The sequence below is a fragment of the Sporisorium graminicola genome, chromosome SGRAM_23 (assembly GCF_005498985.1).
Source record: "Sporisorium graminicola strain CBS 10092 chromosome SGRAM_23, whole genome shotgun sequence".
NCBI classification, from domain to species: Eukaryota; Fungi; Basidiomycota; class Ustilaginomycetes; order Ustilaginales; family Ustilaginaceae; genus Sporisorium; species Sporisorium graminicola.
The window spans coordinates 63,766-89,036 of NC_043732.1; the positions used below are offsets into that span (position 1 = coordinate 63,766).

The window sequence follows — 25,271 nt, forward strand, 5'->3', positions numbered from 1 at the left end:
ACTTACAGTCAGCAGATCTTCCTGGACCCTGCCTCTTGGCTATCGATCTCGAAAGCGCTCCCGGTCCATGGCCTACAGAAGCCAAATCAACACAGCCCCTCTTCACTTGCCGCTCACTTTCCGCCAACCGCTCACTTTCCGCCAACCGCTCACTTTCCGCCAACCGCTCACTTTCCGCCAACTCGCTCGGCGCTTGTCGACCACCACCGTAACCCTCAGGCAAACACAGCAAGAGGATCGAGCTAGACGACTGGCTCAATTACGATTCAAATTCTCCCAGCCTCCATCAGCATCAGACCGCAACTCGAACAGCATGTCGTTCCAGCCGCTGTACAAGTACATTGATCGCGATAGCCTCGCCGAGCAGGTGCGCAAGCACGGTGCCGACCCAAACCAGCGCGAGGTGGCTGTCGTCGACGTTCGAGGTGCGTCCCGCGCCCCCAACTTCCACGTTTACGTTTTGACACTCTTACTGACTCTTGCTCTTGTCTCCGCGCCGCCGATTGTAGATGACGACTTCGAAGGCGGGAACATCCTCAACGCTCGCAACCACCCTTCCTCCACCTTCCCAGACCAAGTCGAGGACCTAGTGTACGGCCCCCTCAAGGACTACAAACAAGTCATCTTCCACTGTCATCTTTCGCAGCAGCGCGGTCCGAAAGCTGCCGGGCAGTATGCACAGGCGAGACAGGCAGCGCTCGAGTCCGGCAAATTGCCGAAGAAGGAGGATGGCGAGACGGCGGGGTCACAGCAGCAGGAGGTGCTCGTGCTCAGAGGGGGGTTCAGTGAGTTCCAGGACAAGTACAAGGTGAGTACCGACATACGACGAGGTTGCGGGAGCGAGGATCATCTGGCTGACAGCGAATTTTTGGTGCTTGACAGAAAGACACGGCAGTGGTCGAAAAGTACGATGCTTCCGCCTGGGAATTCCGCAACTAAGAGTCTCGGACATCCTGTCAGACTGCTCGCTGCATTCTTGCACGCACAACGCCGGCTTTCACACTACTCGAGCGTGCTAACCAGGACCATGTACAACTTTTACCATGCTGGGCAAGAATGGACAACATCACAAATTGCTGTTCCTCGACGACTTTGCTCTATCCGCCTGCCTCTGCTGCTGGGTGCGATTAACAAACGCCCCCACAGCTCCTTCTTCGAACAGCTTCTCCAAGCTCTCCAGACCAAGTTGAAACTCCTGTTCCATCGCCTGTCTCAAGCCGCCTTTGAGTCTGAGATCCGCCTTTTTCCCTTTCTCCGCTTCCCCTATCTCGTCCTGTACACCCCCCGCTGCTGTTGCGGGATACATGGCGTTGAGCATACTAGCACGATCGTTCAGCATGCACGTCTGCGGGTTGGCTGCCAGACTCGCAGCGAGCTGCAACGACTTCTCCACTACACTCGAGAACCCACTCTTTGTCTGCTTGCCGCCTCCTGGGGGGACGACATAGTTGACCAGACCTATGGCGTGAGCTTCCTGTGCGCCAACGAGTCGGCCGGTCAGCGCGAGATCCGCGGCCCTCGAGCCGCCCACCAGTGCCGGCAGCCTGACGGTGCCTCCGTCGATCAGCGGGACGCCGCGCAGTCGGCACAGGATGCCGAACTGCGCCGTCGCGCTGGCGACCCGTAAATCGGCCCACAGCGCCAACTCCATGCCTCCGGCCACAGCGAAGCCCTCGACGGCGGCGATGACGGGCTTGTTCATCGCCAGCCGCGTCACGCCCATCGGCGCCACCGCGTCCATGTCGGCGTCCAGCAGGTTGCTCTCCTCCTCTGTACTGCTGGTGGGGCTGTTGGTGGGTTGGAGCGACGAGTGGAGGATCGACTTGAGATCGGCTCCTGCGCAGAAGGTGGAGTGCGATCCCGTCAGGATGCCCACCCGGAGTGAGGCGTCGTTGGCGAACGAGACGAACGAAGAATGCAGCGCGGATGCCGTCTCGCGATCTACGGCGTTCTTGACGTCGGGTCGGTCAATGACGCATACCATCGCTTTGGCCGACGAGCTGGAGGCCGACAAACGCGGCGAGGTAGCATCGTCGTAGCCAGCTAACGCGACGTGGTAGACCTTCACTTTGCCTCCTGCCAGCGTCTGTGTCGGTGTCGGTAGTGACATATTGGGAGGTCGAGAAGCAAACGACGGCACGGTGGATTGCAGGTAAAGTGACAGATGGAGGCGAGTCGCACGGGCTGAGATGTCGCAAAGATGCAGTTAATGGTGTGGGGTAGCTGAACGCATGTTTGAACGGCTGCTGCTCAGACCCGGTAACTTGATTTTGCCGACAAGCGACAGATATTAAAATGAAATCAGGACCAAAATCAATTCATAAAAAGAAGGCTCTGAAAGTCGCGCAAGTCGACAGCTGCCGCTCGCTGATTGCTCCACTCTCTGTACTTCGCCTTCCCCCATTCGAACCAAGCCGGTGGAAGGAAGCATGGCGATGCAGAACAGAACAGACATGGTCGACGTGATCTCCTCCATTTCTCCTCTCACACGACCCTCTCGACTGGACCGTCGTAGCAGAGAAGCTCTCGCCGAGCCGTTCCACATGCATTTCGGCCGTCGTCAGAGTCGCTGCCCGAGCCACGGGTCGCTGCAGCACAGGACGAAACTGCCGACACTATGCCCTTTCGTCCAAGGCCGTGGTGTTCGCGTTGTTGGTGCCCCAGGCGGTGGGTGCGACGCTGATGTGTGCGAGCACGCTGCTGCACACTACGATGACGACGACGAGGGGCACCATGCTCACCGCGATGACAACGAGGCGCGGGGTGGATTTCATCGAGACCATTGCTTGGAGTGTCCTTGTATATGTGTGTGTGTGTGGGACGTGATGATACCGACTCGGAAAGCGCGGCGAAGCGTGGGTCGCCTAGTTATACCTTCTCGAAGCGTGCTTCGCTGTTCAAGGTCAGTGTAGTGGTTCTCACTGACTTTGTGACGGCCTCCTCACCTATACCTCGACATCCAACCACGCCCGCCCACTCTCTCCCCAAAGCAGCCTTCCGAACGTCGACACGCATATTCCAACCCCTTCCCACCCCCCCAACGCTCACTTTCAATGCAAAAACAAACACAAACCCGGTAGACTTTTTGCACATGATCGACATTCGAATCAAAACCGCCCGAAACTATGATACATTGATACATTCTTGTCATGCGTGCGTGTTGGAAATGGGGAGGGGGGATCATTTGGCGGAATCGAAGAACGCCACTCTCTCCTTCAATGACGCCAGGTGTCCCACGGGCTTGACCTTGGCCAGTCCGCTAAAAGCAGCCGAAGTAGGCACACCAGCCACCATCGCGCTGTCGTCCAGCGTGTAGCTCGGTGAACGACTCACCCTGCCAGCCTGTCGGGCGGGCACCGTGGTCACTGTCCCCGTTCCCAGCGTCGTCGGTGCTGCCGTCGAGGCCGTACCCGTGGTCGTCGCACCCGAGGTCGTCGTCGTTGACGGAGACACGACAGCAGCAGCCGGAAGCGTAAACCTCTTCCTCTCGACCAACCCCAACTTAGTACTCGCACTAGGACTGTTGGCGCCACTCGCGCCGCCTCCACCACCACCGCCCACCGTATACGTCGAGCCGCTCGATCCTCCCGACGCCGCGAACTTGTGCGCGAACAGCTTCTGCGGCGAGATCCTGCCCGACGCCGCCACCACCGCAGGTGGCGCCGCACCGAACTGCGCCTTCACCGGGCTCGTTGGCGCCGAACCCTCGCCCCGTGTCAGATACGGTAGCACGCTTCCTGCGATTCCGCTGTCCCCTGAAAAGTTGCCCTTTCCAGACCCGTGAGCCGCAGCAGCAGCGACGTTCAGCTCATCGGCAAGTTCGGCCGTCGGCGTGAGGGGCTCTTGCATCGACCCGGAAGCCGAACCCGAGTTGGAGCTCGAATGGGACGCCGACTTCGACACGGGGACGTGGTGCTCTTGTTGGCGTCGTTGTTGCAGCGAGTGGTCGGAAAGCGCATCCTCGGCAGCAGTAAAGGAGGACGCATCGATAGCGGCGAGCGCAGCAGCAATGTCACTGCTTCCACTCTCGTCTGCCTTTTCTTCACGTTCCTGCACCGCCTCCTCCTGCGGCCGCGCAGGCGAAGTAGACCGACTCGACGCGCCACTCGGCGACATGAGCGCCTTGAGCCTGTTCTCGACCGACGTGTCCCTGGGCATGCCCGCCTGGCCCTGCGCGCGATCCTCGCTCGATGACGGGGCTGGCGAGAGTCGACCCGCCTGCTGCGGCGCCTGTGCGTTTGCCAGCGGCTGCCCGAGCACCGACGTGAACCTCGGTCGGCCGTTGGGGCTCACCGAGCGATCACGCAGCATATTCTTGTTCTCCTTGTGCTCCTTCGCACTCTCGCTGGCAAATCCGAAGTTCGCCTTTGTCGGCGACGCCGCACCACCGTGCTTGCCCTCATCCCTGTCCAACGCCGGCTTTGCCCCCGCTGGCAACCCTAGCTTCCCTCCCAACGGCACCGCACTCTCGAACGTCGAGCTCGACACATTCGTCTGCCTCTCCGTCACCTCCGCTATCGGCCGCTGCGTCTGAATCTGCTGCACCGACGTCGTCGGCGTGATCGCCGCCAAGCTGCCAAAGCTCGATACAGACATGGACAACGCCACTCCGGGGCCTCCGGACGCGCTCGCACTCCGGGCCACGGCCGCCACAATCTCCCTCGACTCCTTGATCTCTTTGGTGGCAGCCTTGAGCTGTCCAACCTCGTGCTTCATGAGACTGGTCATCTGGTTCACCCACCGGTCCATCTCTGCGCTGTGGTTCGAGGCGATGGATGCTCGGGTGCCGCTACTGCGCGCCTGAGGGTTGTTGGCGAGCATCGCATCGCGTTCGATGTCGAGCAGCCGCGTCTCGAGAGATCGGATCAGCGGGACAGAGTAGCGTTCGAAGCGGTAGAAACGCACCATCATCTCCTGCAGGGCGTCGCGCAGAGGTAGGTCGGCAGGCATGGGACCGCTACCGGGTGCAAGCGTGCTGCCGTTGCGCTGGCCCGAAACAGCGCTCGCGATGGGTTGCGATTGCGGTGGAGGACCTCCACTTCGGGTGGCGGGCTCGCGCGTGATCTGATGCGCTCCGCTGGGGAATCGCTGCTGATGGCCTTGAAGCGCAGGGTCGTTTCCCTTGGGCGGCGTGGGCGGACCGTTGAATTGAGCGTTAGCGGCAAGCGTTTCGCGCGGATTGCTGTTTGCGATCTTTTGCTGATGCATCGCAGCTTCTTGACGCTGAGCTTCGATCTGCTCGCGAGCCAGCTGCTTGGAGCGCGTTTCCTGGATAATGCGCTGAGCAGGCGTAAGCTTCTCATCCTGTGCCGGGGCCCCACTCTGGCCGTCAGCATCCCTTCGTGGCGTCGAGCCAGGCAGGTAAGCAGGCACAGGCTTTCTGCCCGGCGGGCTCTTTTTGCGTCCTAGCTCAAACTCCATAGCAGCATCGGCATCAGCATCGCTGTCCACATTGCCAGCCTCGGCGTCGCTGTCGACCACCTGACGCGGACGGAACTCGCGGTCATGGTTGGGATCGAATCGTTGCACTGTTCCGGGCGCGCCACGCACGCCAGTGGGGGTGGTGGGACCCATCATGTGACGCTGACGTTCCTCATCGACAATGTGACGCGCCTGACGCATCGAAGAGAGCTTCTGGGCGTAGGCAGCTTCGTCTTCGGCATCCCTGGTGCCGCTGACGGTCAAGGGGAAGGGGCTGAGATCAGAAGCGTAATTGGGATCCTTCTCGTCAGCACGAGGCGATCGACCAAAGACGCCTTTGAACCACTTTCCAGCTAGGTTGGAGCCTCCACTGGGCGAGCAGCTGCGAGGACCGTCATCACGGTGACGTGGCTGTTGCTGATGCTGGTTCTGCCTCGCCTCACGCTCGTCTGCCGCTTGCCTACCCATCAAGGTCGACAAGAAACCAGACGAGTTGGGGCTACCAGCCACTCGAGCTGGCGAGACCGAACCGAAGGGCGAAGTCGCACGCGAGTAGTCGGTCTCTGCACCGTTGTCGAAACGCAGAGGCGAGTGGGGAGAACGGCCAAAAGGGATATCGACCGGCGAAGGCAAGCCGTCTAGAGGCGCAGGGCCAGAGGCACCTTTTTCGCTGTCCTTGCGCAATCGGGAAGCGATACCAAAGGAGAAGCGACGCGATCGGCTGGGCGACTCGTCTCGGCCCTCATGACCAGGAGTGTGCTGAGGGGGAAGCAAGGGGAAGCCCATGCTTCCAGGAGGACCAGCGGCATGAGGATGCTGCTGAGGATGAGACTGGTACCCGGGCCCAGAGGGAGAAGGAGGGCCACCAGGAAAGTGACGTGGACCTGCCAGGCCGGCGTTTCGAGGACCAGCAGCAGCAGCAGCGGGACTGGGCCCACGCGAGGAAGGATGCTGTTGTGGGTGCTGCTGGAAGTGAGCCTCTTGCTGTTGCTGCTGTTGATACTGCTGATGATGTTCATCTTGCTGCTGCTGTGCCAAGCTCCTAGGCCCAGCAGTGATACGGGCTACGGGCTTCTTGCCAGAAGAGGAAGCAGCAGAGTGAGCTGAAGGAGAGCCGCTGCTGCCCGAGGCAGACTGGCGAGGGGACCTGCCACGCTCTTTTGCGCTTCGCTGGAAATCACCGGCGGTGATGGAGCCAGATGGACTGGCTGGTCTGTAGAAAGGAGATGGCGCACCGCCAGCAGACTCGGGTCTTCCATCATTGGAAGAGCGAGCGGTTCCATAGCCGACACCACCACCTGGTCCACCTGGAGGAACGCCGAGACTGGTTACAGCTCCGAGCGGCTTGCTCTTGGATCGCCGGTACTGGAGATGCTGCTGTTGCTCGTGCTGGCCCATGTCGTCGTCCGAGTCTTCGAGCGTCATTCTCCTAGCTGCGGGGGAGGGTGACTGCTGACGAGCGCCGCCTTGAGCAAAATAGTTCTGCGGGTGGTGATCGTTTGCGGGAGATGTGGGAAGCGAAACGCCACCAGGACTGCGGACAACGCTCTTGACGACAAAGCTGGAAGCAGAACCGGATGGGCTGACGCCATTATTGTTCGAGTTGGCCGAAGACTTGCGTGAGCGGGAAGTACTGCCGTTGACAGATGTGTCGAGGCTGAGATGTTGTTGACCCTGGGTGTTGGGGCTGGAAGAACGAGAGCGATTGAAAGGCCAGAGCTTGCGGGCGGGCGAAGTGGAACGGTCGTTCAAGGCTAGGTATTCGGTAGTGTGTGGGTCGGGGACGAAGCTATAGTGGTGGTGATTGGCTGTCGCCATTGTTGCTGGCTGCCTCAACGGGGATGACGCTGTGTTGGAGGTAGAAATGTTAGCACGAACGCTACTAGTATCGCAGCAATGGTTGACGTAAAGAGAGTGGTTCACTCACGATCAGGGCAGTGATGATGATGTTGATGAGATGGTGGAGTGACAGTTGGCCAAAAGAGGAAGGTCGGCGCACACAGAGAGAGACCAAAAGGTGGAAGTTGAGTTCGCGAGAAACGCCCTCTTAATATGTGCGCAGGGAGGCGTGCGTGTGCGTGTGTGTGCATGCAGCGCAGTGCAGCTTCCACTGCCCAACCTTCGACACACGCCCCTTTACACTGTCACACTGTCAGAAGCCGCTCTTCCATGAGAACACATTGCAAGGCTTGTGCTCGAAGACGGATGATCCGACAGGGGTGCTTCCGACTCCTGTATGATGCTTTCAGCTCAAGTGCTCGAAAAGGGGTTCGCGGATGTCGCAGTGTTTTAGGGGCTTCTATTTTTTATGCGAAACTCCACACTTTCGAAGCCCAAGCTTTTACTCAATTTTCGCGCGCCGCCGTCAGTGTCACGTGCTGGTCTACCAAGGCTCCAAAGCTAAGTGGTTGTTAGACCGTACGGCCTCACTTAAGCGCGCATTTCGCCGACGTCAAGCTGTGCAACCGTCGACGCACTGACCTCTTGTCCCTCTCTATGTTCCCCGTCTTTGCTGTTGCTCGTGGTGACGAGCAAACAGAGGCCAACAACGTCATGACGACTCCTTCCTCCTCGAGAAGTAAAGTGGCCTCTACGCTAACGATAAGGAACGTAAGGCTGCCTCCGGAAGCATATGCCTCTCTGGACGATGCTCTTCTCTTTCCCAACGAGCAGCAGCGGCAAGAGCTGCCCCTCGTTGATCTGGAATACGTCCACTACCAGCCGGACCCGTCCTCTCCTTCCACAACAACCGTCGAGGTGAAACTCAGCGCGTCCGTCCGTGAAGAGCCAAACGACCTCGCGCCGGTCGAGAAGCCGTTCAACCGTTTTGCACCGTTCTCGCACGTTTCTCAAGACACTCCTGATCACATTGTCGACGCTCCCCCCGCACCTTCGCCGGCTACGAACAGACCACCACCACCACCACCACCACCAAAGCTTCTCGTAGCCAGATTCACCGCACCTACTGTTACCAAAACCGACACATGCTCTCGTGGCTGCATCGACGCTCGCGGCAGCATCGCCGTTCCGGGCGGGTTGTGTCATCCGCATATCCATCTCGACAAGTGCTACCTGCTCGACAGATGTGCTCTCGCCACAGGCTCGTTTGACGAAGCCCTCACTTCGACTGCTGAGGCCAAGGCCAAGTTCACCAAACAGGACGTCATGGCGAGGATGCGCAGGCTGATCGCGAGCTCTGTTTCGCATGGGGTGACGTCGATGCGCGCCTTTGTAGAGGTGGACCCGACCGTGGGGCTCATGTGCGTAGAAGCTGCTGTACAGCTGAAGCACGCGTTTGAGGCGAGCTGCCATGTTCAGATTGTGGCTTTTGCGCAAGATGCTATATTCTACCCGGACGACAAGGGTAAGGAGGAGAGGATGCATAAATTGCTCAGGGAAGCAGCGTCGCGAGAAGAGGTCGATGTGGTCGGCTCTGCGCCGTATGTCGAAGCTCTTGGCCAGCACGATCAGCACAGTCTCCCGGACACGGAAAGGAAACGAAAGCAAAAGGAGCAGCAACAGCGCAACATCCGATTCGTCTTTGAGCTCGCTCGCCAGCACGGCAAGCATGTCGACTTTCACCTCGACTACGACCTCGATCCACCGGGTAGCGAACAGGATGGGCAGCAGTCCATGATCCCCTTCGTCGTCTCGCTCTCGCAACAATCGGGCCAGCTCTGGAAGCATGCTAACGGAAAGCAGAGGGGCATCACGCTCGGGCACTGCACGAAGCTCTCGACATTCACCCAAGCGGATCTCGACGAGCTCGCGGCCAGGTTCGCCACAGACGACGAGAGCGTGCCGCGGATCTCGTTTGTCTCGCTTCCGCCGTCCGACTTGTACATGCAGGGGCGCTCTGCGCCGTACGCATCGCGCTCGCGTGCGACGCTGCCGTTGCTCGCGCTGCACTCGAACCATGCGTTGCAGAAGCACACCAACTGGGCGATGGGCGTCAACAACGTCGCCAACCTGTTTACGCCGCAGGGGGATGCGGACCCGCTGGCGCTGCTGCCGATGATGGTGGGCGTGTGGCAGAGCGCGAAACCGGACGACTGCGCGGTACTGCTCGGCGCGGTGAGCTGGGGAGCGAGGGTCGCGGCCGGGTTCGATAGCGGTTACCGGGGTGGTGGGGAGACAGGCAGGAGTATCTGGACGGATCTGACGGTGGTGGATGGGTCCGTGTCGGTGCAGGAGGTGGTGTGTGCTCCGAGCTATTCGAGGATTGCACTCAAGGATGGACGCGTCGTCTCTAGGCGGAGGGTCGAGTCGGCGTTGTATCCATTGCTCACAGGCACGAAGCAGGATTGAAACGGAAGGGAGAACAGCAATTGCATTCGGATTAATTACACCTAACGTTACAGCTGTCTGCAGTCTAGGATCCGGGGCCAAGTGTGTCACACCCACCTGATGCACGGTGCGACAACTCCACACGCTGCTACTGTCGATCAGCGACAGTGCTGCCACCATCCGAGGTGATGATCTGTCCGGTCGCGTTCCTGTCCTTCAACAGATACACGTACGTGTTGGCCAGGTCCTCGGGCTGTCCGACCTTGCCCGTGAGCAGCTTGCCGCCCAAGTGGTTCAAGAAGCCCTTTCTCTGTTCCTCGGGGAAGCTGTTCCACAGCTCGGTCTGCACAGGGCCGGGGGAAACGGCATTGACCCTGATGTTGCGGTCGGCGAGGTCGAGGGCGAGGTTGCGCGTTAGGCCATACAGCGCGCTGGCGTAGCCTGCGAGGACGGACCAGTGCTTGTTGGGCTTCTCTGCCACCACGCCCGTGGTGAGCACGATCGAGCCGCCGTCCTTGAGCGCTCCTCCCGTCGAAGTGGCGACTTTGACGGCGAGGATAACGCTGATAAAGCGCAATTGCCCGGCGGCGACAATGTCGTCGTAGCTGAACTCGGCGATCGGCTTGGCAGCGAGCGAGTCGCCCGCGGTGTAGATCAAGTGGTCGAATGCTCCGATCTTGCCAAAGAAGGCGCGCAGGCTCTCTTCGGCACCCGCGCCTTGCAGGTTGAGCGCATGGCCCGAGACGCGCGACGCATCAGCATTGTACTGCTTCGACGGGTCCGACAGCCGTGCTACCGCTTCGTCGACTCGAGACTGCGACGAGGAGCCAATCACGACGCTGGCTCCTTCCTCAATGAGCGCGGACGCGGTGGCGAATCCAATACCGGAAGAGCCTCCGATGACGACCACCTTTGCACCGCGCAGAATCAAAGCTGTCTTGCTCGTTGCCATTTTTGAAAGAAAGAGTTGGTCGTTGTGTGTGTCTGTGTGTGCAGGTGTGTTGGAGGGTAAGGTAAGATGACGTCTTGCGTTGAGATGGGAGGTTGAGGGATGGGGAGACCAGGCCGAGCACAACCCATGATTTATACCCAACGTCGTTCCCCACCGAAGCCTTCAAACACCACATACATGCAGTACACGCAATGCGCACTCACTTCAACATTTTCGATCTCCACCCTCTCTCCTACATCCACACACCCACGCCTTGACCTCTGTACGCAGACGGTTACGCAAAGCAAACGAGAGGCCGCGCACCTTGAATCTACGTTTCCGCGCACGAGAGCACCTCTACTTTTTTCGTAATCGCCGAAATTACATAGCCGAACCTTTGTCTCTCCTCCACTCTGGCAGCCCTCTCATTCTGCGTCCACTTTCCGGAGGAGAGGAAACAGTCTTTGTGCGCTCTAATTATGCGGCTTGAGCGCACCCAAAGCACACATCTCCCGCGGCTAGACGAGGACGTGGACCCTCCTCTTTGCCCGCGGAGACCTTTCTTCCCGTGCCGAGTAAAACCGCACAGACACTCAATACCAGAAACGTGCGTAATCTCTGTTAATTCTACGACACAGGAACACAAAAAAAGATCAGTCCGAAACTCCGCGGGGTTTGCCCCAAGCACTAGAGATCCAGATCATCATCCGGATCCTCGTCGTCCTCATCGTCGTCGTCTTCCGGCTCGAAGAAGATCTTTGCGTTGCCCGTGTTGCCCCTCAAGGCTGCTCCACCTCCACCTGCTGCTAGGTCTGCATCCGGCGTCGAGTTCTGATGATACGCAAAGGGCAAGGGGACAGTTTCCCGCCTCTGCCGCTGGTCGATTGTTTCGCCCAGGTTGAACGGGAGAGTGGAGATCATCGAGCTGTGTGCATCTCCACTTGCAGGCGCCGAGGATGCGGCTGCCGGTGTAGCACTACTGGCAAGAGCAGCCCTATCAACCACGTCCAACGGAACAAGGGCCAGCGACGAATCGGACGGCACAGTTACTGCCGCCACCAGCTCCTCGTAGCACTTCCCGTTTCTCGCCTGGTAGTGGCATTCCAAAATAGCATACCCCGTGCGTTGCGGGTTCAGCAGGTCTGCCAGAGTGATCACTCCAGCGGAGACCCGCCCACTACTGTTGCTGTTCTGATCCTGACCGCCGCTCTCGGCAATACTCAACCCCTCAAACGCACAGCTCTCGCCACTCCACCACCCTTGCGTACCCCCGCCCGCCTCGTAAGCAGCAACACCCATCGGCCCTCGAGCAGCCACGTTCCTGAGCACATCCCAGAACCTCGCATCCACCTCCTCCGCCTCGTCATCGCCGTCGTCGAAACCCAACGCCCGCCTCACACTCAAAGAAGTGGAGGGCGGCTTGAGACTATACTGCTTGACAATGTGACGAACGAGGGCAGGAGGGTGGATCGTGGCAGACAGCACGGTCCCGCCTGGTGCAGCTGCAGAAGTGGTGGACGAAGCCGTAGGGGAGCCCCAAATCAATGGAGAGTGCAGACTCGACAGCAGGCCTGCGCTCGTCGACGCTTCTTCGCCGCCCAACTGCACGCCGACGACCACACGCGAAGATGCTCCGACTCGCCCCAGCGTCTCGCGGACAAGTCGGCTGGCTGATGCAATACCACCCTCGTCTGCGGCCGCACGCGCAATAGCACTGAGCGAGTCGATGAACACCGTGGTCTTGGACATATTCGCATTGAGTGCCGAAAGTTGGCCGCCGATTCGATCGATGAGCTGCTGGACCGACGGGGTCGCCTCTGCCTCCGCAGCAAACACGTTGCATAGACCCGTGGCGTCGATGACAGCAACGCGCTTAGCGTCGATCCCATCGAGGTACGTCTCGGGCTGACGAAGGGCAGCAACGACCAGCAGAGCATGGTTGCGTCGAGCAGAGCGACCAATCATCTCCCGCATCAGACTGACCGACGACTGGACGATTGAGTCTTGCAGCACAACCAGCTGTTTACCGTGTCGTTGCGAACTGACGCTCTTGAGACCGTTTGAAGGTCCATCGACAGGCGCGAAGACCGTATCGTCCAACAGACTCTGGCCGAGCGAAGGTGTGCTGGCTGCACCACTTGCCCGCCCACCTGCTGCTGTTGAGGATGACACCGACGAAGCTCTGCTCGAGGCAACGTTCGATGCTCCGCTACCCACATCTGCCGACGCAGTGAAAGCCTTGATGGTACTGCTCCTGGACAGCATGCCGTCGGGCTCTGGCTGTTGCCCGGTAATAGAAGTTGAGTCGTGGTTCGCTTGAGAGTGGATGGAAGGAGAAGCCGCTTCACGCATGGCAATTGCTGCTGTAGACTGGTACTCGACCAGCCCACGTGCCACGGTGAGGACTTGCTTGGGCATGAAGACGTCGTTGTATTGCTGCTCGACCTCGTCCGAGGTCAGCTTGCTAAACGCGCGTCCTTCCGCTTCATGCCCTAGCCGAAAAAACGAAGGTGGCTTTCGCAGCGCTTTCCCTTCCTCGAAACGCTCAGCGCGGCTCTTGAGCGCGGTCGACATTCGGCACGTCTCATAAAGGCGAGGCGAGGGCGGCTCGGCCTCGTCGGCGCTCGCTCCCGACGTGGACGAAGGGGTGTGGCTCGAAGAACTCGACGAGGCGGCGTCAGCCGGTAGATGGCCAGACTGCGTAGACGCACTGCACGAGAGCGCGTCGGCATCGCCTTCGACAGCATCAGTGCCGGCCTCTTGGTCAGCACGGTGGGAGGAGACTTCGGAGCACGGGGCATCGGCGTCAACGCTGGAGCGCAGCGAGTGCGCTGTGTGGTCGACCACGTCATCTGCCCGCTGGACGTTTCCCGAGTCCGAAAGGGACTCTGCCTGCTTTTGCGTTTCGTCCTGCTGGCTCGCATCACGACTGCTCTCGTCGCCAGCGTGGCCATTGGCACCATTCGAGGGCTGCAGACTAAGCTCGCCATTCTGGTGCGCCGCTGCATCGGGAACGCCGTTGCCATTTGTATGGGTGGTGGCGGCGTGCTGCTCATCGGTATGGCTGGATGCACCGTTGCCAAGATGCTCCAACTCCTCGCGCTCGAGCTCCTCAAGCTCCATGCGCATCTCGTCGGCCTCGCGCTGCAAGCTCGACTTGAACTGGCGCAACGAGTGGATAAACTCGACCTCGGCAAATTTGTCAAACGGCTGGGGTGGTTGCCAGCGTGCATTCGATTCGTGATAGGCCTTGAGCCAAGGGTGACGCAAGGCTTGTTCGGCGGTGAGCCGCTGATCAGGATCCCAAGTGAGCAGCTTCGCGACCAGATCGAGCGCTTCCGGGTTGGCGTTCGGGTAGAGTTTCTCCAGAGGCACGGCGGGCATGTTGGGGAGCGATTTGATGTAGGTCTTTGCGCGCTCGGAGCCGATCTTGTCGAGAACAGCTTCCGAGGGTGAACCGAGGACATTATTGATGCGTGCAATCTGGTCGACGTAGTCCTTGCCGCCAAAGATGGGTGCGCCGGCGATGAGCTCGGCGAGAATGCAGCCAACAGACCACATGTCCATTTCGGAGCCGTATCCTTCGCGGAAGCAGAGCATGACTTCGGGTGCACGGTACCATCTTGTGGCAACATAGCCGGTGAGCGGACCACCAGGAAAGTTGAGACGCTTCTGCTTGCCCTTGGAGTCGGTCTTGTAGAGCTGCACGTGGAGGTCAGAAGCGGGCGAAGGCGAGTGCGCCGAACCAGAACGAGGCTGCTGCTGCTGCTGCAATTGTGACTGGGCCTGCGATGATTCTTCGTCAAGGCTGACTGTGGACTGTTGCGGGTCGGGACGGTCACCGTCGGTGCTGCTTCTGCTGCTGATGGATCTTGGCTTGGACTCGGTGTCGTCAGAGGTGGAAGCGGGCGGAGCGAGGAACTCGTCGGAATCAGCGTAGGCACGAGCCAGGCCGAGATCGCAGATGCGAAGGGCGCAGTCGCCGTTGACGAGCAAGTTGCTGGGCTTGAGATCGCGGTGAATGACCTTGGCGGCGTGCATATACCGGACGCCTCTCAAGATCTGAGCCATGAAGTACTGGTGGTGTGCATCGGAAAGCGACTGACCGGAGCGAATGATCTGCGAGAGATCGGCTTCGCTCGCCGAGAGGACGAGGTAGATTTCGGAAAAGTCGATGAAAGCCGTGTCAAAATCGAGCAAGGCGGTGACGTTGTCGCACAAGCCAATGTGACGGAGTAGAGCCACCTCACGAAGGGCTCTGCGTGCAAGGACGTCCTTTTCGAAAATGCGCGTGACCTTCTTGATGGCGACATTGCATTCAAGCACCTCGTCACGGCAGAGAGCGACGCAGCCGTAAGCACCGATGCCGAGCTCGCGAACGAATGCGTAACGCTGCTTGACGTGGAATGGGACGCCGAGGCAGCGAAACGAGTGGTAGCCACGAGCTGCGAGGTTGTGAGGTGCCATGGGGTGATCCTCATTGGTGTAGCGCGGTGTGCGATGAGAACCAGAAGCTGAGGAAGACACGTTGCGCCGGGTGCGTGTGCGTGTGCGAGTACCTTGCCTCGAGCCGACCTGATGAACGACCGAGGAGGGAGATGGTGGTGCTGGTGGTGTTGTTGATGATGGTTTTGTGGAACCAGACGCTGCTGCTGTTGATGAGGAGGAGGATGCGGCGTTGGTGGTGTGGGGCGGGGGCGGTGAAAGAGGCGTGGCGTGTGGTGCTGGCATTGTGAAGAAAAAGCACGAGGTGTGGACGAGCTAGACAGCAACTAGACTAAGCGGAGAGAGAAAGTAAACCGACGAGGATGCGGTGAGGGATATATGCGGTGTGTGTTGGAAATTGTCCTCTTCCAAGAATGAAAGCAAGCACTTCTGACAAGAGTAACTAGCAACGGCTCGAAGTAGAGGTGTGAGCAGTGTCGTATGATGAAAGATGACGGGTGCACAGAGGATGGACGGTTGGTCTCGTGAACGCCTGTTGGTGTCAGCTGCTGATCGTGGTGTGAATACCGCGGGTAGCAATAGCAAGAGACGCTTGCTAGACCAGCACGGAAATGCAGATGCGGTGCAGGTGAGGCAAAAGCGGAAAGCAGGTTCCGACTGTGGCTTTACGTTGAACAAAGCAACGTGTCTGTGAGCCGCCTGAACCGACAATAGCTCTGTCCAGCTGCTACAGATATAGCTCGAGTACGGTTCGCGTCTGTTCCGATCGAGTTACCAAAGACCAGGAAGCAGGAGCACGGGCAATGGGCTACACAGGTAGATAGATCCCTTTCTCTCTCTCTGTGTCCGAGTTAGAACGAGAGAGCGTGAAAGATGATGTTTCGCTGCTATCGGAAAGCGCGATGAGTGAGCTGAGCAGACGGAATGCGGTATCGACGAGTCGGACGATGCTGTGTCGTCGCCGTGTTGCCTGTGTGAGAGTGCGTGCGTGTGTTACGTCTGTCACAGCGGCTTGGTAGATGCCGATGAAAGGAGGATGGTGGTGAGACGAGTCAACGATGTGGAGAGAGAGAGAGAGAAGGTAAAAAGGGGTCGGAAGGTCGAGAATGGATGCTGAGGTCGTAGTCGAGGTTGAGGGATGAGCCAGGGACAGGACAGAGCTCAAGGGCGTAGGTAGTCAGGGAGCATATGACGAGGAGCACCGTCAACTCAAAAGTGTGCAGTGCAGTGCAGTGCAGTGCGAGTGACTGTGTTGCAACAGCAGCAAACAAGCGTGTTGGGATTGGATTTCACACACTCGGCTGAGCCAAAAAGCAGCGTGAATAGTCGATTTTCGATCTTGAACGCGAGTCCAGACGGGTTGAGCCAACCGCAACGAGGCTATACTGTAATGCGCAGATCGAGGATTTTTCCAGAATAAAAAAAACAAAAAAAGAGTAATTAAGCTAAAAGTTAAAGCCGCATCGTCGCCGGCCTGTCTCGTCCCGGTCCAGAGCCCAAAGTCGCTCTCACGCACAACCAAAAACGAAAATCAGGGTGTCGTCCTTTTGTGCAAAAGAAAGAAATAATATTAATAAGATTTAGGGCGAAATGCCCAGAGTGACATCTCCTCCATCAATTGAAAAAAAGATCGATTTTGAGTTTTTTAGGCGCAACCCTGCACAGTTTGTTTTGGTCCGCGGCTCCTCCACCACTCTAAGCCCAGCAGCCATCGGTGGATTGAAGTGCCTTCCTTCATTTCCGAGAGTGCATCGCAGCCTCGGAATGAATTGGGGTTCCAACGAACGCGGCGAAAGCCCAAAACGAGCCCGACCTCTACGTACGATCGGAGCCTCGCTTGGGTGAACCTCTCGACCCGCCTCCCGAGCTTCGACTGCGGCTGTCGCTGATCAAGCAGCGATACCTATCTGCCTCGTGTGCACAATCCGGCACCTCGACATTCGGTTACAAAGCGAGTGTGCATATGACAGCTTCAGTTGCAGTCGCGATCACGAGGCCGTTCAGTGGTCAGTGCTACCTTGCGTATCTCTTGGGGCTTGGACCGGGACAGGCAAGAGGGGCAACGGGAACGCGGCCGGGACGATACAAAAAAAAAGAGTCCCTCACCAAGCGGTGACGGAAACGAAAAGAAAAATTACGCTTTCGATGCGTCTGTTTTTCCATCGCTACCCGCTATTGCCTCCCGAAGAACAAAGACGCCAACTACTCCGACTGGTATCTGCCCGTTCGCTCTCTTCTTGGTGACAAGGCTCGGCACGAGAGCGTGGCCGTGATTCGAGGCTTCAGACAGGTGCCGAGCACCGGTGGACTGGGAAAGGAGGTGGGAGCGACGCTGTGAGCGACGGCAGACCGCCACCTTGATATGCAAGTCACCGCGCGGTCCGAACGTTGACCGGTCCGCCACCTTCTGCTGGTTCTTTTTTTTTCACTAGAATGTCTGGGCTTTCCTAGCGTTGGCGCTCCGGCTGTCGCAAAGTCTGACTGCCACTAGCACCGTCCGGATCAGGAGTCCACGCTACACAGCATGTCGACATGATAAGCCAGTCGCATTATTCCCAAGCCCAAAGAGGCAATCCATCATCCATCAATGGCGCGAAAGACCACGACCTTGTTCCCGAAAGGGCTGCACCCGCGTTTCGGCTCAAAGTCATCCGGGTGCAAGCACGCCGTACTTTGCTGCTGCTGCTGCTCTGCTGCTGAAACGGACTCTGGCTGAGTACGAATCCGTCCGGCAGGAAAGAAAAAACCCGCGACGAATCAAGACTTGTTGCAGGCTTCTTGATCGGCAATCTCTGTGGTCTCGTTCGACGGTCTGTTCTTGTCTTTTCGCACTGGACGCTGCGTGAGTTTTGGCCTGCCGTCGACTTGCTCCAGATGCCGTTTTTTGGGGCTGGCGTTCACCCTTTCAGTCCGGGCAGCTGGTTGGTACCCTCCTCGGCATTACATGTCGACAGCGCGTGGCTCTTTTTCAAATGTATCTTCACACGCGGCTAGCTCGCTTAGGCTGCTGATCCCTCTCTCTCTCCCTCGATCCTTGCCCATGCTAGAGAAACGCCACTCTAACTTAGTTCGACAGCCTTAGCGTCGACTGTCTGCGTCTGGACTGGTCCACGGACGAATATCCATGCCGGTTTCGCTTGGCGGCCTCGCGATCGTGGTCTTCGCGTCCACGCTCGATTCCACCCCTGGCTCGTTTGACGTGCATCGGGATGATCACTCATTTCACACAAGTGAACAGGCTAAAGGAACGTGACAGTTGGGCTCGCCACAGCTCTGGAGGGCTAAGCATCTGCCTCTTTCACTTTCATCCGTACGTACACATGAACAGCATGCAGGGACCGATGGCTGTCACACGCTATTGTACCGTGTGCAGTGACAGTGCCTTAGCGTGGAAGCCACCACTGACACGCTGATGGGGCTAATCGTCTGTGCATCGCCGCGTCACACGCTGTGCCGCTGGTTCGCTACTGTGCCTGTACTAAGCTAGACCAGCGCACCGACGCTTTCCCGCCACTCTGCAGCTGATAAGGCCATTCTCTGTGCGCGCGTACACCAGCAAAGCTGCAACTCTCCTCGCCAAAGCCAAGCCGAGCCTCGCTCAAAGAAAGGGGATAGGGGATGACGCGAAAACAATTCTCCGGCATGAACACAAGGCTCGGTCGAACTACAGCTGGGCGAGACCAGACCACCTCCTGCCATTGCCAAAAAAGAACGCGCGCACGCCACGTTTCTCAAACCGACCGAACAGCGACACAGGTGCTATCCTCCCGCCATCTTGGCGTCGAGGCTCATGGCTGCATAGCAAGGCAAAACGAGCTTGCTATGGCGTACGTGGCTGCTGTGTGTGTCACAGCAGAGCCAAAGCAGCGGGCGGGAATGATCTTCAGCGGGATACGATTTGTTTGTTGGGCTCTCGCAGCCAAAAGAAGAAATGATTCGGGCCAAAAAAGAAAGAAAAAATGTACCAGCGCCACACCGAGATCCAACCGAAGCGTCGCCCGCCCCTTTTCGATCCCGCCCTGTTGCTTACACTGCCCCCCTTTTGCAAAGTGGGTTGGCTGGCTGTTCGTCGGAGCAGGTGCGCGGTGTTAAAGACATGGGCTCGACGAGTGGCCACGACCCGATCGAGTGGATCTGGTAGCCCCAAACTGGTCGTTCGGCATATTGGTTCACCGCTCAACCTGAAACGCTGCAGACTTGGACTCTCCGCTGCCTTGGCTTGGCCAGTCTTTGTGCGGGTTGCATCTGCGGTGCTGTGGGCATCAACGAAGCAGTGTCGAAGTGCTCTGCATGAAGGGAGTTCATGATTTCTGTGCTGGTTTAAGCTCGTCCATGTGTCGTGCGTACCCGTCGCCCGCCATGGCGCCTGCAATTCTTTCCGCAAGGAGAGCGCGCGCTCACGACGCTTTCGGAATCGAAGAGCACAGGGCTTTTCTGTTCGATCCATGCACACATCCATGTTGCAGCTCACCTTCGGCACTGGCGGTCGGTTGAGACAAGAGGCCAGAGCTGTCCCAAACAGGCGTAGCGTCGCAGGACGGGGTAAACATGGAAAAAGAAGCCTAGCAAAACCCTGCATACATCAGAGCAAGCCGTGCCAATTTCAGCGCAATCAGAGCGAGGGGGGCCTTGTTGGCCCAGCTCGCCTGTCTCCTCTTGCACATTTACACCGATCTGGCCGACGACCCCCCGAGCAGTGTAGAGCATGTTGGTTGCATCTCCGCACGAGAAGGCCACAGGGATGTGTTTATGCAGACAGACGACGACGACAACGACAACGAATGCTGCGAGTGTTGTCCGGGGTAAATTGTCGAAGTTGTTCGGTTCCACTAGACTGTACTAAGCTCGCCGGGGACCGAGACCTCTGTTGGTGCCATCTCACGCGACGGGCGCTGCCGAGAAGAGAAGGCTAGACCTGTTACCCATTGCAGACGGCGGTAGCTGGCGCTCTTTTTGCTTTGCTCCCCGGGCTTATTGCGGAGTTTGGAATACCAATCCATCCAGCCATCGATAATACTGACGAGCTTGTTTATTGCAGGATCACGAATACCGGGCAACCGAACGTTACTGCATCGACTGCTGCTGCAGCTCCATACGAGCCTCGTCTGGCCACCCAGGAAAAGCCACTCTCGGATTCTGCGGGGGATCGAAAACAAGGTTGATGGATCAGTTTGACTCATATCAAAACAAGCAAAGGGTGCACCGAGCCTGGACCGCAGCCGCGTGCGAGCAGATTCCCGATGCTGTGTACACTGCGCTTGCGCCATTATTCTTCATCAGGCGCATCATGTTTGCGATCCTCGTGCACGGAGCTGCTGCTACTGTACAACGATGCAGTCTGACCCCACACAAACACGCTCCTCGCTATATGTGCTTTGCATAGCATTATTTTCTCCTGGCTGCTGTACGCTGCCCCAGCTTGCCCCTATCCGTTTTACCCCTCCCTGGACTTCCTGCGACACCTTGCAAGCAGTGAGACAGTGTCGAGGCGGGAGCCGCAACATCACATTGCGTGTGTTCGAGGAACGAACCTAAGCCGCAGGAGCGAGACATGCAATGGCGTAATGCTCCCGCCCTCTCTCTCTCTCTCTTTCTTTGATCCGGGCAAGCACGCCGAAGCTCGAGAGTGCCGAGAGTGTCGATCCAGCCATGTCGATCGGACAGCCGACGAACGCGGCCCACTTGCTGGCAAATCCAAATCCAAGTGCGCTCTCCGCTCGAGCCTGGCGTTGTTGTTGTTGTTCCCCCGCATTTCCACTTTGTTTTTCGTGTGGGGGCCCGAAATGCAGAGAGATTGCCGAGCAGATCGAGACGTGTTCAACGTCATTTTTCGCCCGTTTCTCGTCTGGTTGGTGCTGCTGGTTCCTTGGCCAATAATTAATGCTGGGTGCAGCTCGCGAATAGAGATGTGCGTGCGTGTGTGTGTCACATGCCAGATGCTTGGGCTTTCCGCCTGGTCAAGACGGCAGCCGCGGAAGAGAAGGCGATCGATCCCCAATCGAGCGAGCTGGCCATCTTCCCCAATCTACCTCGTCTCGGCTCCCCCCGATTAGGATCGAGAGAATCACGAGCATCAACCGTGAAAGGCGGTCGGTCGGTCGGTCGGACGAGTAGTACCACCTCGATCCGAATGGGTCCATCCGGCACTGTCTTGGCCCAGCTTTCGTCGTGGTCGAGTGTTAGGCGGTTGCGAGGAGTCCCGTTGGAACCACCCGCCCCCATCTGAGCGAGTCTTGCACTAACCCTTCGCATCTTGCGTTCATCGAAACACAGCTTCATGGGTGGAAGCTGCCACAGGGTGCCTGAGATGGCCGCGCTGTGAAGCAGCGTGACGAACAGTCTCCGCCGGAGTAGCAATTCTTTTGGGGCACCATATCGAGTGCCGATCTTGCGACTTTGCAGCTGATCTTCCTATTGCGGCTGCCCTGCCGATGCGCTACACACACCATCCCAACACAAAGATTCGGCCCCCCATGCTTGTTGAGTCGTCCTTTCGAGTCGGATTTGCTCGCCCCTTTTGACTCACACCCTTCCTTTCACATCTGCCCGCCTTTCGATTGACCACAAGTCCCTGTCTTCGCTGTGCATGGTCTCAATCCACACTCGCTGCATGCATCCAGTAGCTGTCTGTGTCCGGACGTTCGTACGCTGAACAGCAATCGCATCTCGTGGCTCGTAGTGTCTCCCATTGAACGACTTTTCCTGATGCTCTCCTGTGCTTGTGCTGACTTCGACCCGAGCACTGTTGCTCCTACATCATCCAACAATCTCTCAAAGCCATCTCAAACCGAGGCTTGTCGAAACTGTCGAACCACGAATTCACTGGCTCAAAAGATTCATCATGACCGAAGCGGTAGACGGATAGACGGACAAAGAGATCAACATTATGCAAAGCGAAGAAGAAAACTACTAACAAAGTAAAATCACGAACCAAACAACCGTTAACAAGAAACCAAGACCGGCTCAGCAGACAGGCATAAAGCTGCTACCGGCACCAACGCCACTGCCCACTCCGCCCCAAAAGCTGCTCGAGGGCGCCACATCCTTCTTGGTATTGGCACGCAGCAACGACGGTCGAGGGCTCTGCGACCTTGGCGAGCCCGGAACGGCCATCGTGGGAGTAGCGGGTCTTGAGCTGGACGACGACGGCCCAAAGTCGGCGCCGCCAAAGTTGAGGAAGGCGCCGGGCGTCAAAGGCATGTTCTCCTGAGTCGGGCTGGCACGTCCCGAGGTCAAACCACCGCTCATGGCACTGGCGTTGCCAAAACCGCTAGCGCCAGCACCCGTCGATGTCATGCTCTGCAATGCTTCCAGGATCTTGCCCACGTCCTGGCTCGAGATGGTCCTAGCCTTGATCGTCTTGACTTCGTCCTTGAGCGACTTGTTCTCGACCGAGAGCTGCGAGATCTGCTGGCGGAGACCCTCGATGATCGTGTCGCGGTCGGCAATCTGCTCCTCGAGCTGGCCGATGTACTCCTTTCTGCGCGTGCGGAAGTTGCGGGCCGAGATCTTGTTGCGAAGCTGACGCTTTTCCTTGCTGCTCAGCTTCTTGTACTCTTCCGGGTCGGGCTTGAGGTAGTTGATGTCGCCCACCGCCATGGGGATGGTGCTCAGAGCCTTGCCCTTAGAGGGCGAAGAGTGACGAGAGTGATCGTCGTCGTGCTCGTCGTCATCGTCCTCTTCCGACATTCCGTCTTCGGACATCGGGGTGGCAGTGTCGCTTTGCTTGAGAGACAGGTGCGAAGGTGAGATGCCCTGCGCATTGACATTGGACAGGTGCGAAGGGCTGATCGAGGTGAGAGGCATAGAAGCGACGCCAACAGCACTGGCACCTTTCTCAACCACGTGCGGGTCGATGGTGGCCGAGTCGAAATCGGTGGTGCGGAAGGGCGAGTTGCGGAAGAAGCTGAGCATTTGATCAGAGTCGTCCTCAAATTTGATGGGTTGCGAGGCGGCGTCGAGGAGCGAAGAGCTTGGTTCGCCAAACACGGTGGAAAAGTCGACGAATGCGTCTTCTTCGCTGACCGTGTTGAGCGCCGGAGGAGTGGCAACGGGCGAAAAGCTGCGACCGGACAGTGCAGGAGAGTCAGTCGTGTCGAGCTCGGGTGGGCTTGTGGTGTCCTCGTTGGTAGCAGTGGGTGCAGAAGCAGCAGCAGCAGCAGCAACAGTGTCTGAAGGTGCGGCAACGGTGGCAGCCATCTTGGAATGAGGAGGCGGCGGACGTGCTAGGGCAGCGACTGTGACCTGTGAGGTGGAAGCGTGAGGCTGCTGTGAAGATGGCAGTGCACCAGCTGAAGAAGTAGGAGCAGGTGCAGGAGTAGCAGTAGCAGCACCAGCATTCTTGTTCTTGAAGAGACTGTCAAAGTGGTTGCGAACGTATCGGTCGAGGAGAGCCTCGGAGGGCTGAGTGCCAGCCTTGCGCAGCTCGACGGCGAGGTAGTAGCGGAAGAAGATCTCGGGGGAAGAGCCAGGAGGAGGAGGAGGCTGGTTCTCGTCAAGACCGACCCTGCGCATGTTGAAGGCGGCGGGTGGCGTCGAGGTAGTGGAGGGTGCCAAGGAAGCAGCGTTGGAGATGGTACGCGCGCGGGGCTGGAGGGAGGGCGATGAAGGCATCTTGACGAGGTCGTCAAAGCCGGTGAAGCTCGAGTTGCGAGCGACCTGAGTAGCGGCCATTGTGGATAGCGAGATCGACTCTCAAGCTGACGAGGCTATCTTCGAGTGAGGTTGGTTGGTTGTAGAAGAGAGTGCCGTCAGCAGCTGTCAGTGAGTGAACGTTTTGTATTGTATGCTGAGTTGCAAGGTGGCGTCCGATTGCAGGAAAGTGTGGTGCGTTGCGTATTGAGTGAGCTGACTGGGAGAAAGAAGCGTTGTTGTTGGTGATGGTGATGGTGATGGTGATGGTGATGATGGTGATGGTGATGGTGAGAGTTCAAGGTGTTGGTTCGTCGATAAGGATAGGGGAGCCGACAGACAAAAAGATAGACACGCACACCACACATGCTGCAGCACAGCTCAGCACAGCTCAGCACAAAGCGGACAGTGTTGAGCGCGAACAAGTTGAGAGCGGCAACTAGCTTGAAAGGGCACGGCACCAGTCTCTGGAACGCGTTTCGGTTTTTCGCTCGGAGCTAAGGAGAAACAAAGACACTCGAGCCACACTGTCCTGTAAAATCACACAAACCTAAGCTGAGCTGTGCGTCTTTTTGCTAAGATCTCGCCACAGTCACCTCTTTAGCTCTCGATATGCAAAGACCCTTTTTTTGTGCTTATGACTGTTTGCGTACCTCGCTCGATTTTTTTTCTTTCGTGCCAGTCCTAATATGGGGCCTCCTCTCCTTGCGCTACCTGTTCTCGACGCTGGCGTGCTTGGCCAACTCTGATGGCAACTGAAAACAACTGAAAAGAAAACGGTCGTGCAGCCAGTCGACCGACGCCAAGGCGGGACCTCGAATTGCGTGTGCCCAGCCGTCCTACAATATCGGCGTAAGCGATTCGACAATATGCTGGGTGTCCGCGGTGAGAGGAGGAGAGAGAGTCAGAAAGAAAGAGGCGACCTCTGCGGTTCAGACTCAGGAAGGAAATTGGTGGAAGATCATGGACGGGGCGGCAACCTCCTGTCATTCATTGGGTCTCATTTTCCTCCCTGCCGTTGATTCCGTCCAGACCAGCATCCCGTATTACGCCTCGTTGCAAGGTCTCCCTCTTCCACGTCGGTGGGCTATGTGGCATAGCATGGCATGATGACATCGGACGGTGGTCACCGCTTGCGTTGAAGACATATTTCCGTTCTCTCGAACCAAGAAATGCTCGCACGATCAACGTTCACCGCCGCTTACGCGTTTCTTCGGGTGGCATTTTCAGGGTCCAACTTCTGCGTGTCCTGCTGCGTGGTCCTGCCGCCTTGTTTGCTCACCTGGCCGAAAGGGCGATCACTTGAAATTTGCGGTTTGCATCATGTTAGAGCCTGACCTAGTAAACAAGCTGTGAGCAATCCAAAATCGGGCAGATGTCGTGTGTGGATGCCCGATGTCAGGGTTTTGTGCAGTTTTTGCTATTTTGCTTTTCTTTGGTCTGGGTCGCGACATTTCGACTCGGTTTGGCGTAGACTTGGAATCGTCGACCACCATCTCTTAACCTCGAACTGGGACCTGTATTCGTCTTCATCATCGACGAAGCGCTCTGTTCT

At 58.0% G+C, this 25,271-nt stretch overlaps 7 protein-coding genes across 7 annotated transcripts; 2 read left to right on the top strand and 5 right to left on the bottom strand.

The window, feature by feature from the left end:
• Positions 1-313: 313 nt before the first annotated feature.
• Positions 314-939, top strand: EX895_004153 (uncharacterized protein; the record flags this gene model as incomplete). Its single annotated transcript, XM_029884749.1, has 3 exons — positions 314-425; positions 510-808; positions 883-939. The coding sequence occupies 3 exons, from the start codon at positions 314-316 to the stop codon at positions 937-939; spliced, it is 468 nt and encodes a 155-aa protein (XP_029738850.1).
• A 127-nt stretch (positions 940-1,066) lies between these two features.
• Positions 1,067-2,110, bottom strand: EX895_004154 (uncharacterized protein; the record flags this gene model as incomplete). The annotated part of the gene is made up of 1 exon (XM_029884750.1): positions 1,067-2,110. One exon carries the CDS (start codon positions 2,108-2,110, stop codon positions 1,067-1,069), a length of 1,044 nt encoding a protein of 347 aa, XP_029738851.1.
• Positions 2,111-3,180: 1,070 nt separating this feature from the next.
• On the bottom strand, positions 3,181-7,239 carry EX895_004155 (uncharacterized protein; the record flags this gene model as incomplete). Its single annotated transcript, XM_029884751.1, has 1 exon — positions 3,181-7,239. The coding sequence occupies one exon, from the start codon at positions 7,237-7,239 to the stop codon at positions 3,181-3,183; it is 4,059 nt and encodes a 1,352-aa protein (XP_029738852.1).
• Positions 7,240-7,917: 678 nt separating this feature from the next.
• On the top strand, positions 7,918-9,729 carry EX895_004156 (uncharacterized protein; the record flags this gene model as incomplete). The annotated part of the gene is made up of 1 exon (XM_029884752.1): positions 7,918-9,729. The coding sequence occupies one exon, from the start codon at positions 7,918-7,920 to the stop codon at positions 9,727-9,729; it is 1,812 nt and encodes a 603-aa protein (XP_029738853.1).
• Positions 9,730-9,856: 127 nt separating this feature from the next.
• On the bottom strand, positions 9,857-10,660 carry EX895_004157 (uncharacterized protein; the record flags this gene model as incomplete). The annotated part of the gene is made up of 1 exon (XM_029884753.1): positions 9,857-10,660. The coding sequence occupies one exon, from the start codon at positions 10,658-10,660 to the stop codon at positions 9,857-9,859; it is 804 nt and encodes a 267-aa protein (XP_029738854.1).
• A 666-nt stretch (positions 10,661-11,326) lies between these two features.
• On the bottom strand, positions 11,327-15,370 carry EX895_004158 (uncharacterized protein; the record flags this gene model as incomplete). Its single annotated transcript, XM_029884754.1, has 1 exon — positions 11,327-15,370. The coding sequence occupies one exon, from the start codon at positions 15,368-15,370 to the stop codon at positions 11,327-11,329; it is 4,044 nt and encodes a 1,347-aa protein (XP_029738855.1).
• A 6,678-nt stretch (positions 15,371-22,048) lies between these two features.
• Positions 22,049-23,758, bottom strand: EX895_004159 (uncharacterized protein; the record flags this gene model as incomplete). The annotated part of the gene is made up of 1 exon (XM_029884755.1): positions 22,049-23,758. One exon carries the CDS (start codon positions 23,756-23,758, stop codon positions 22,049-22,051), a length of 1,710 nt encoding a protein of 569 aa, XP_029738856.1.
• Positions 23,759-25,271: the final 1,513 nt, after the last annotated feature.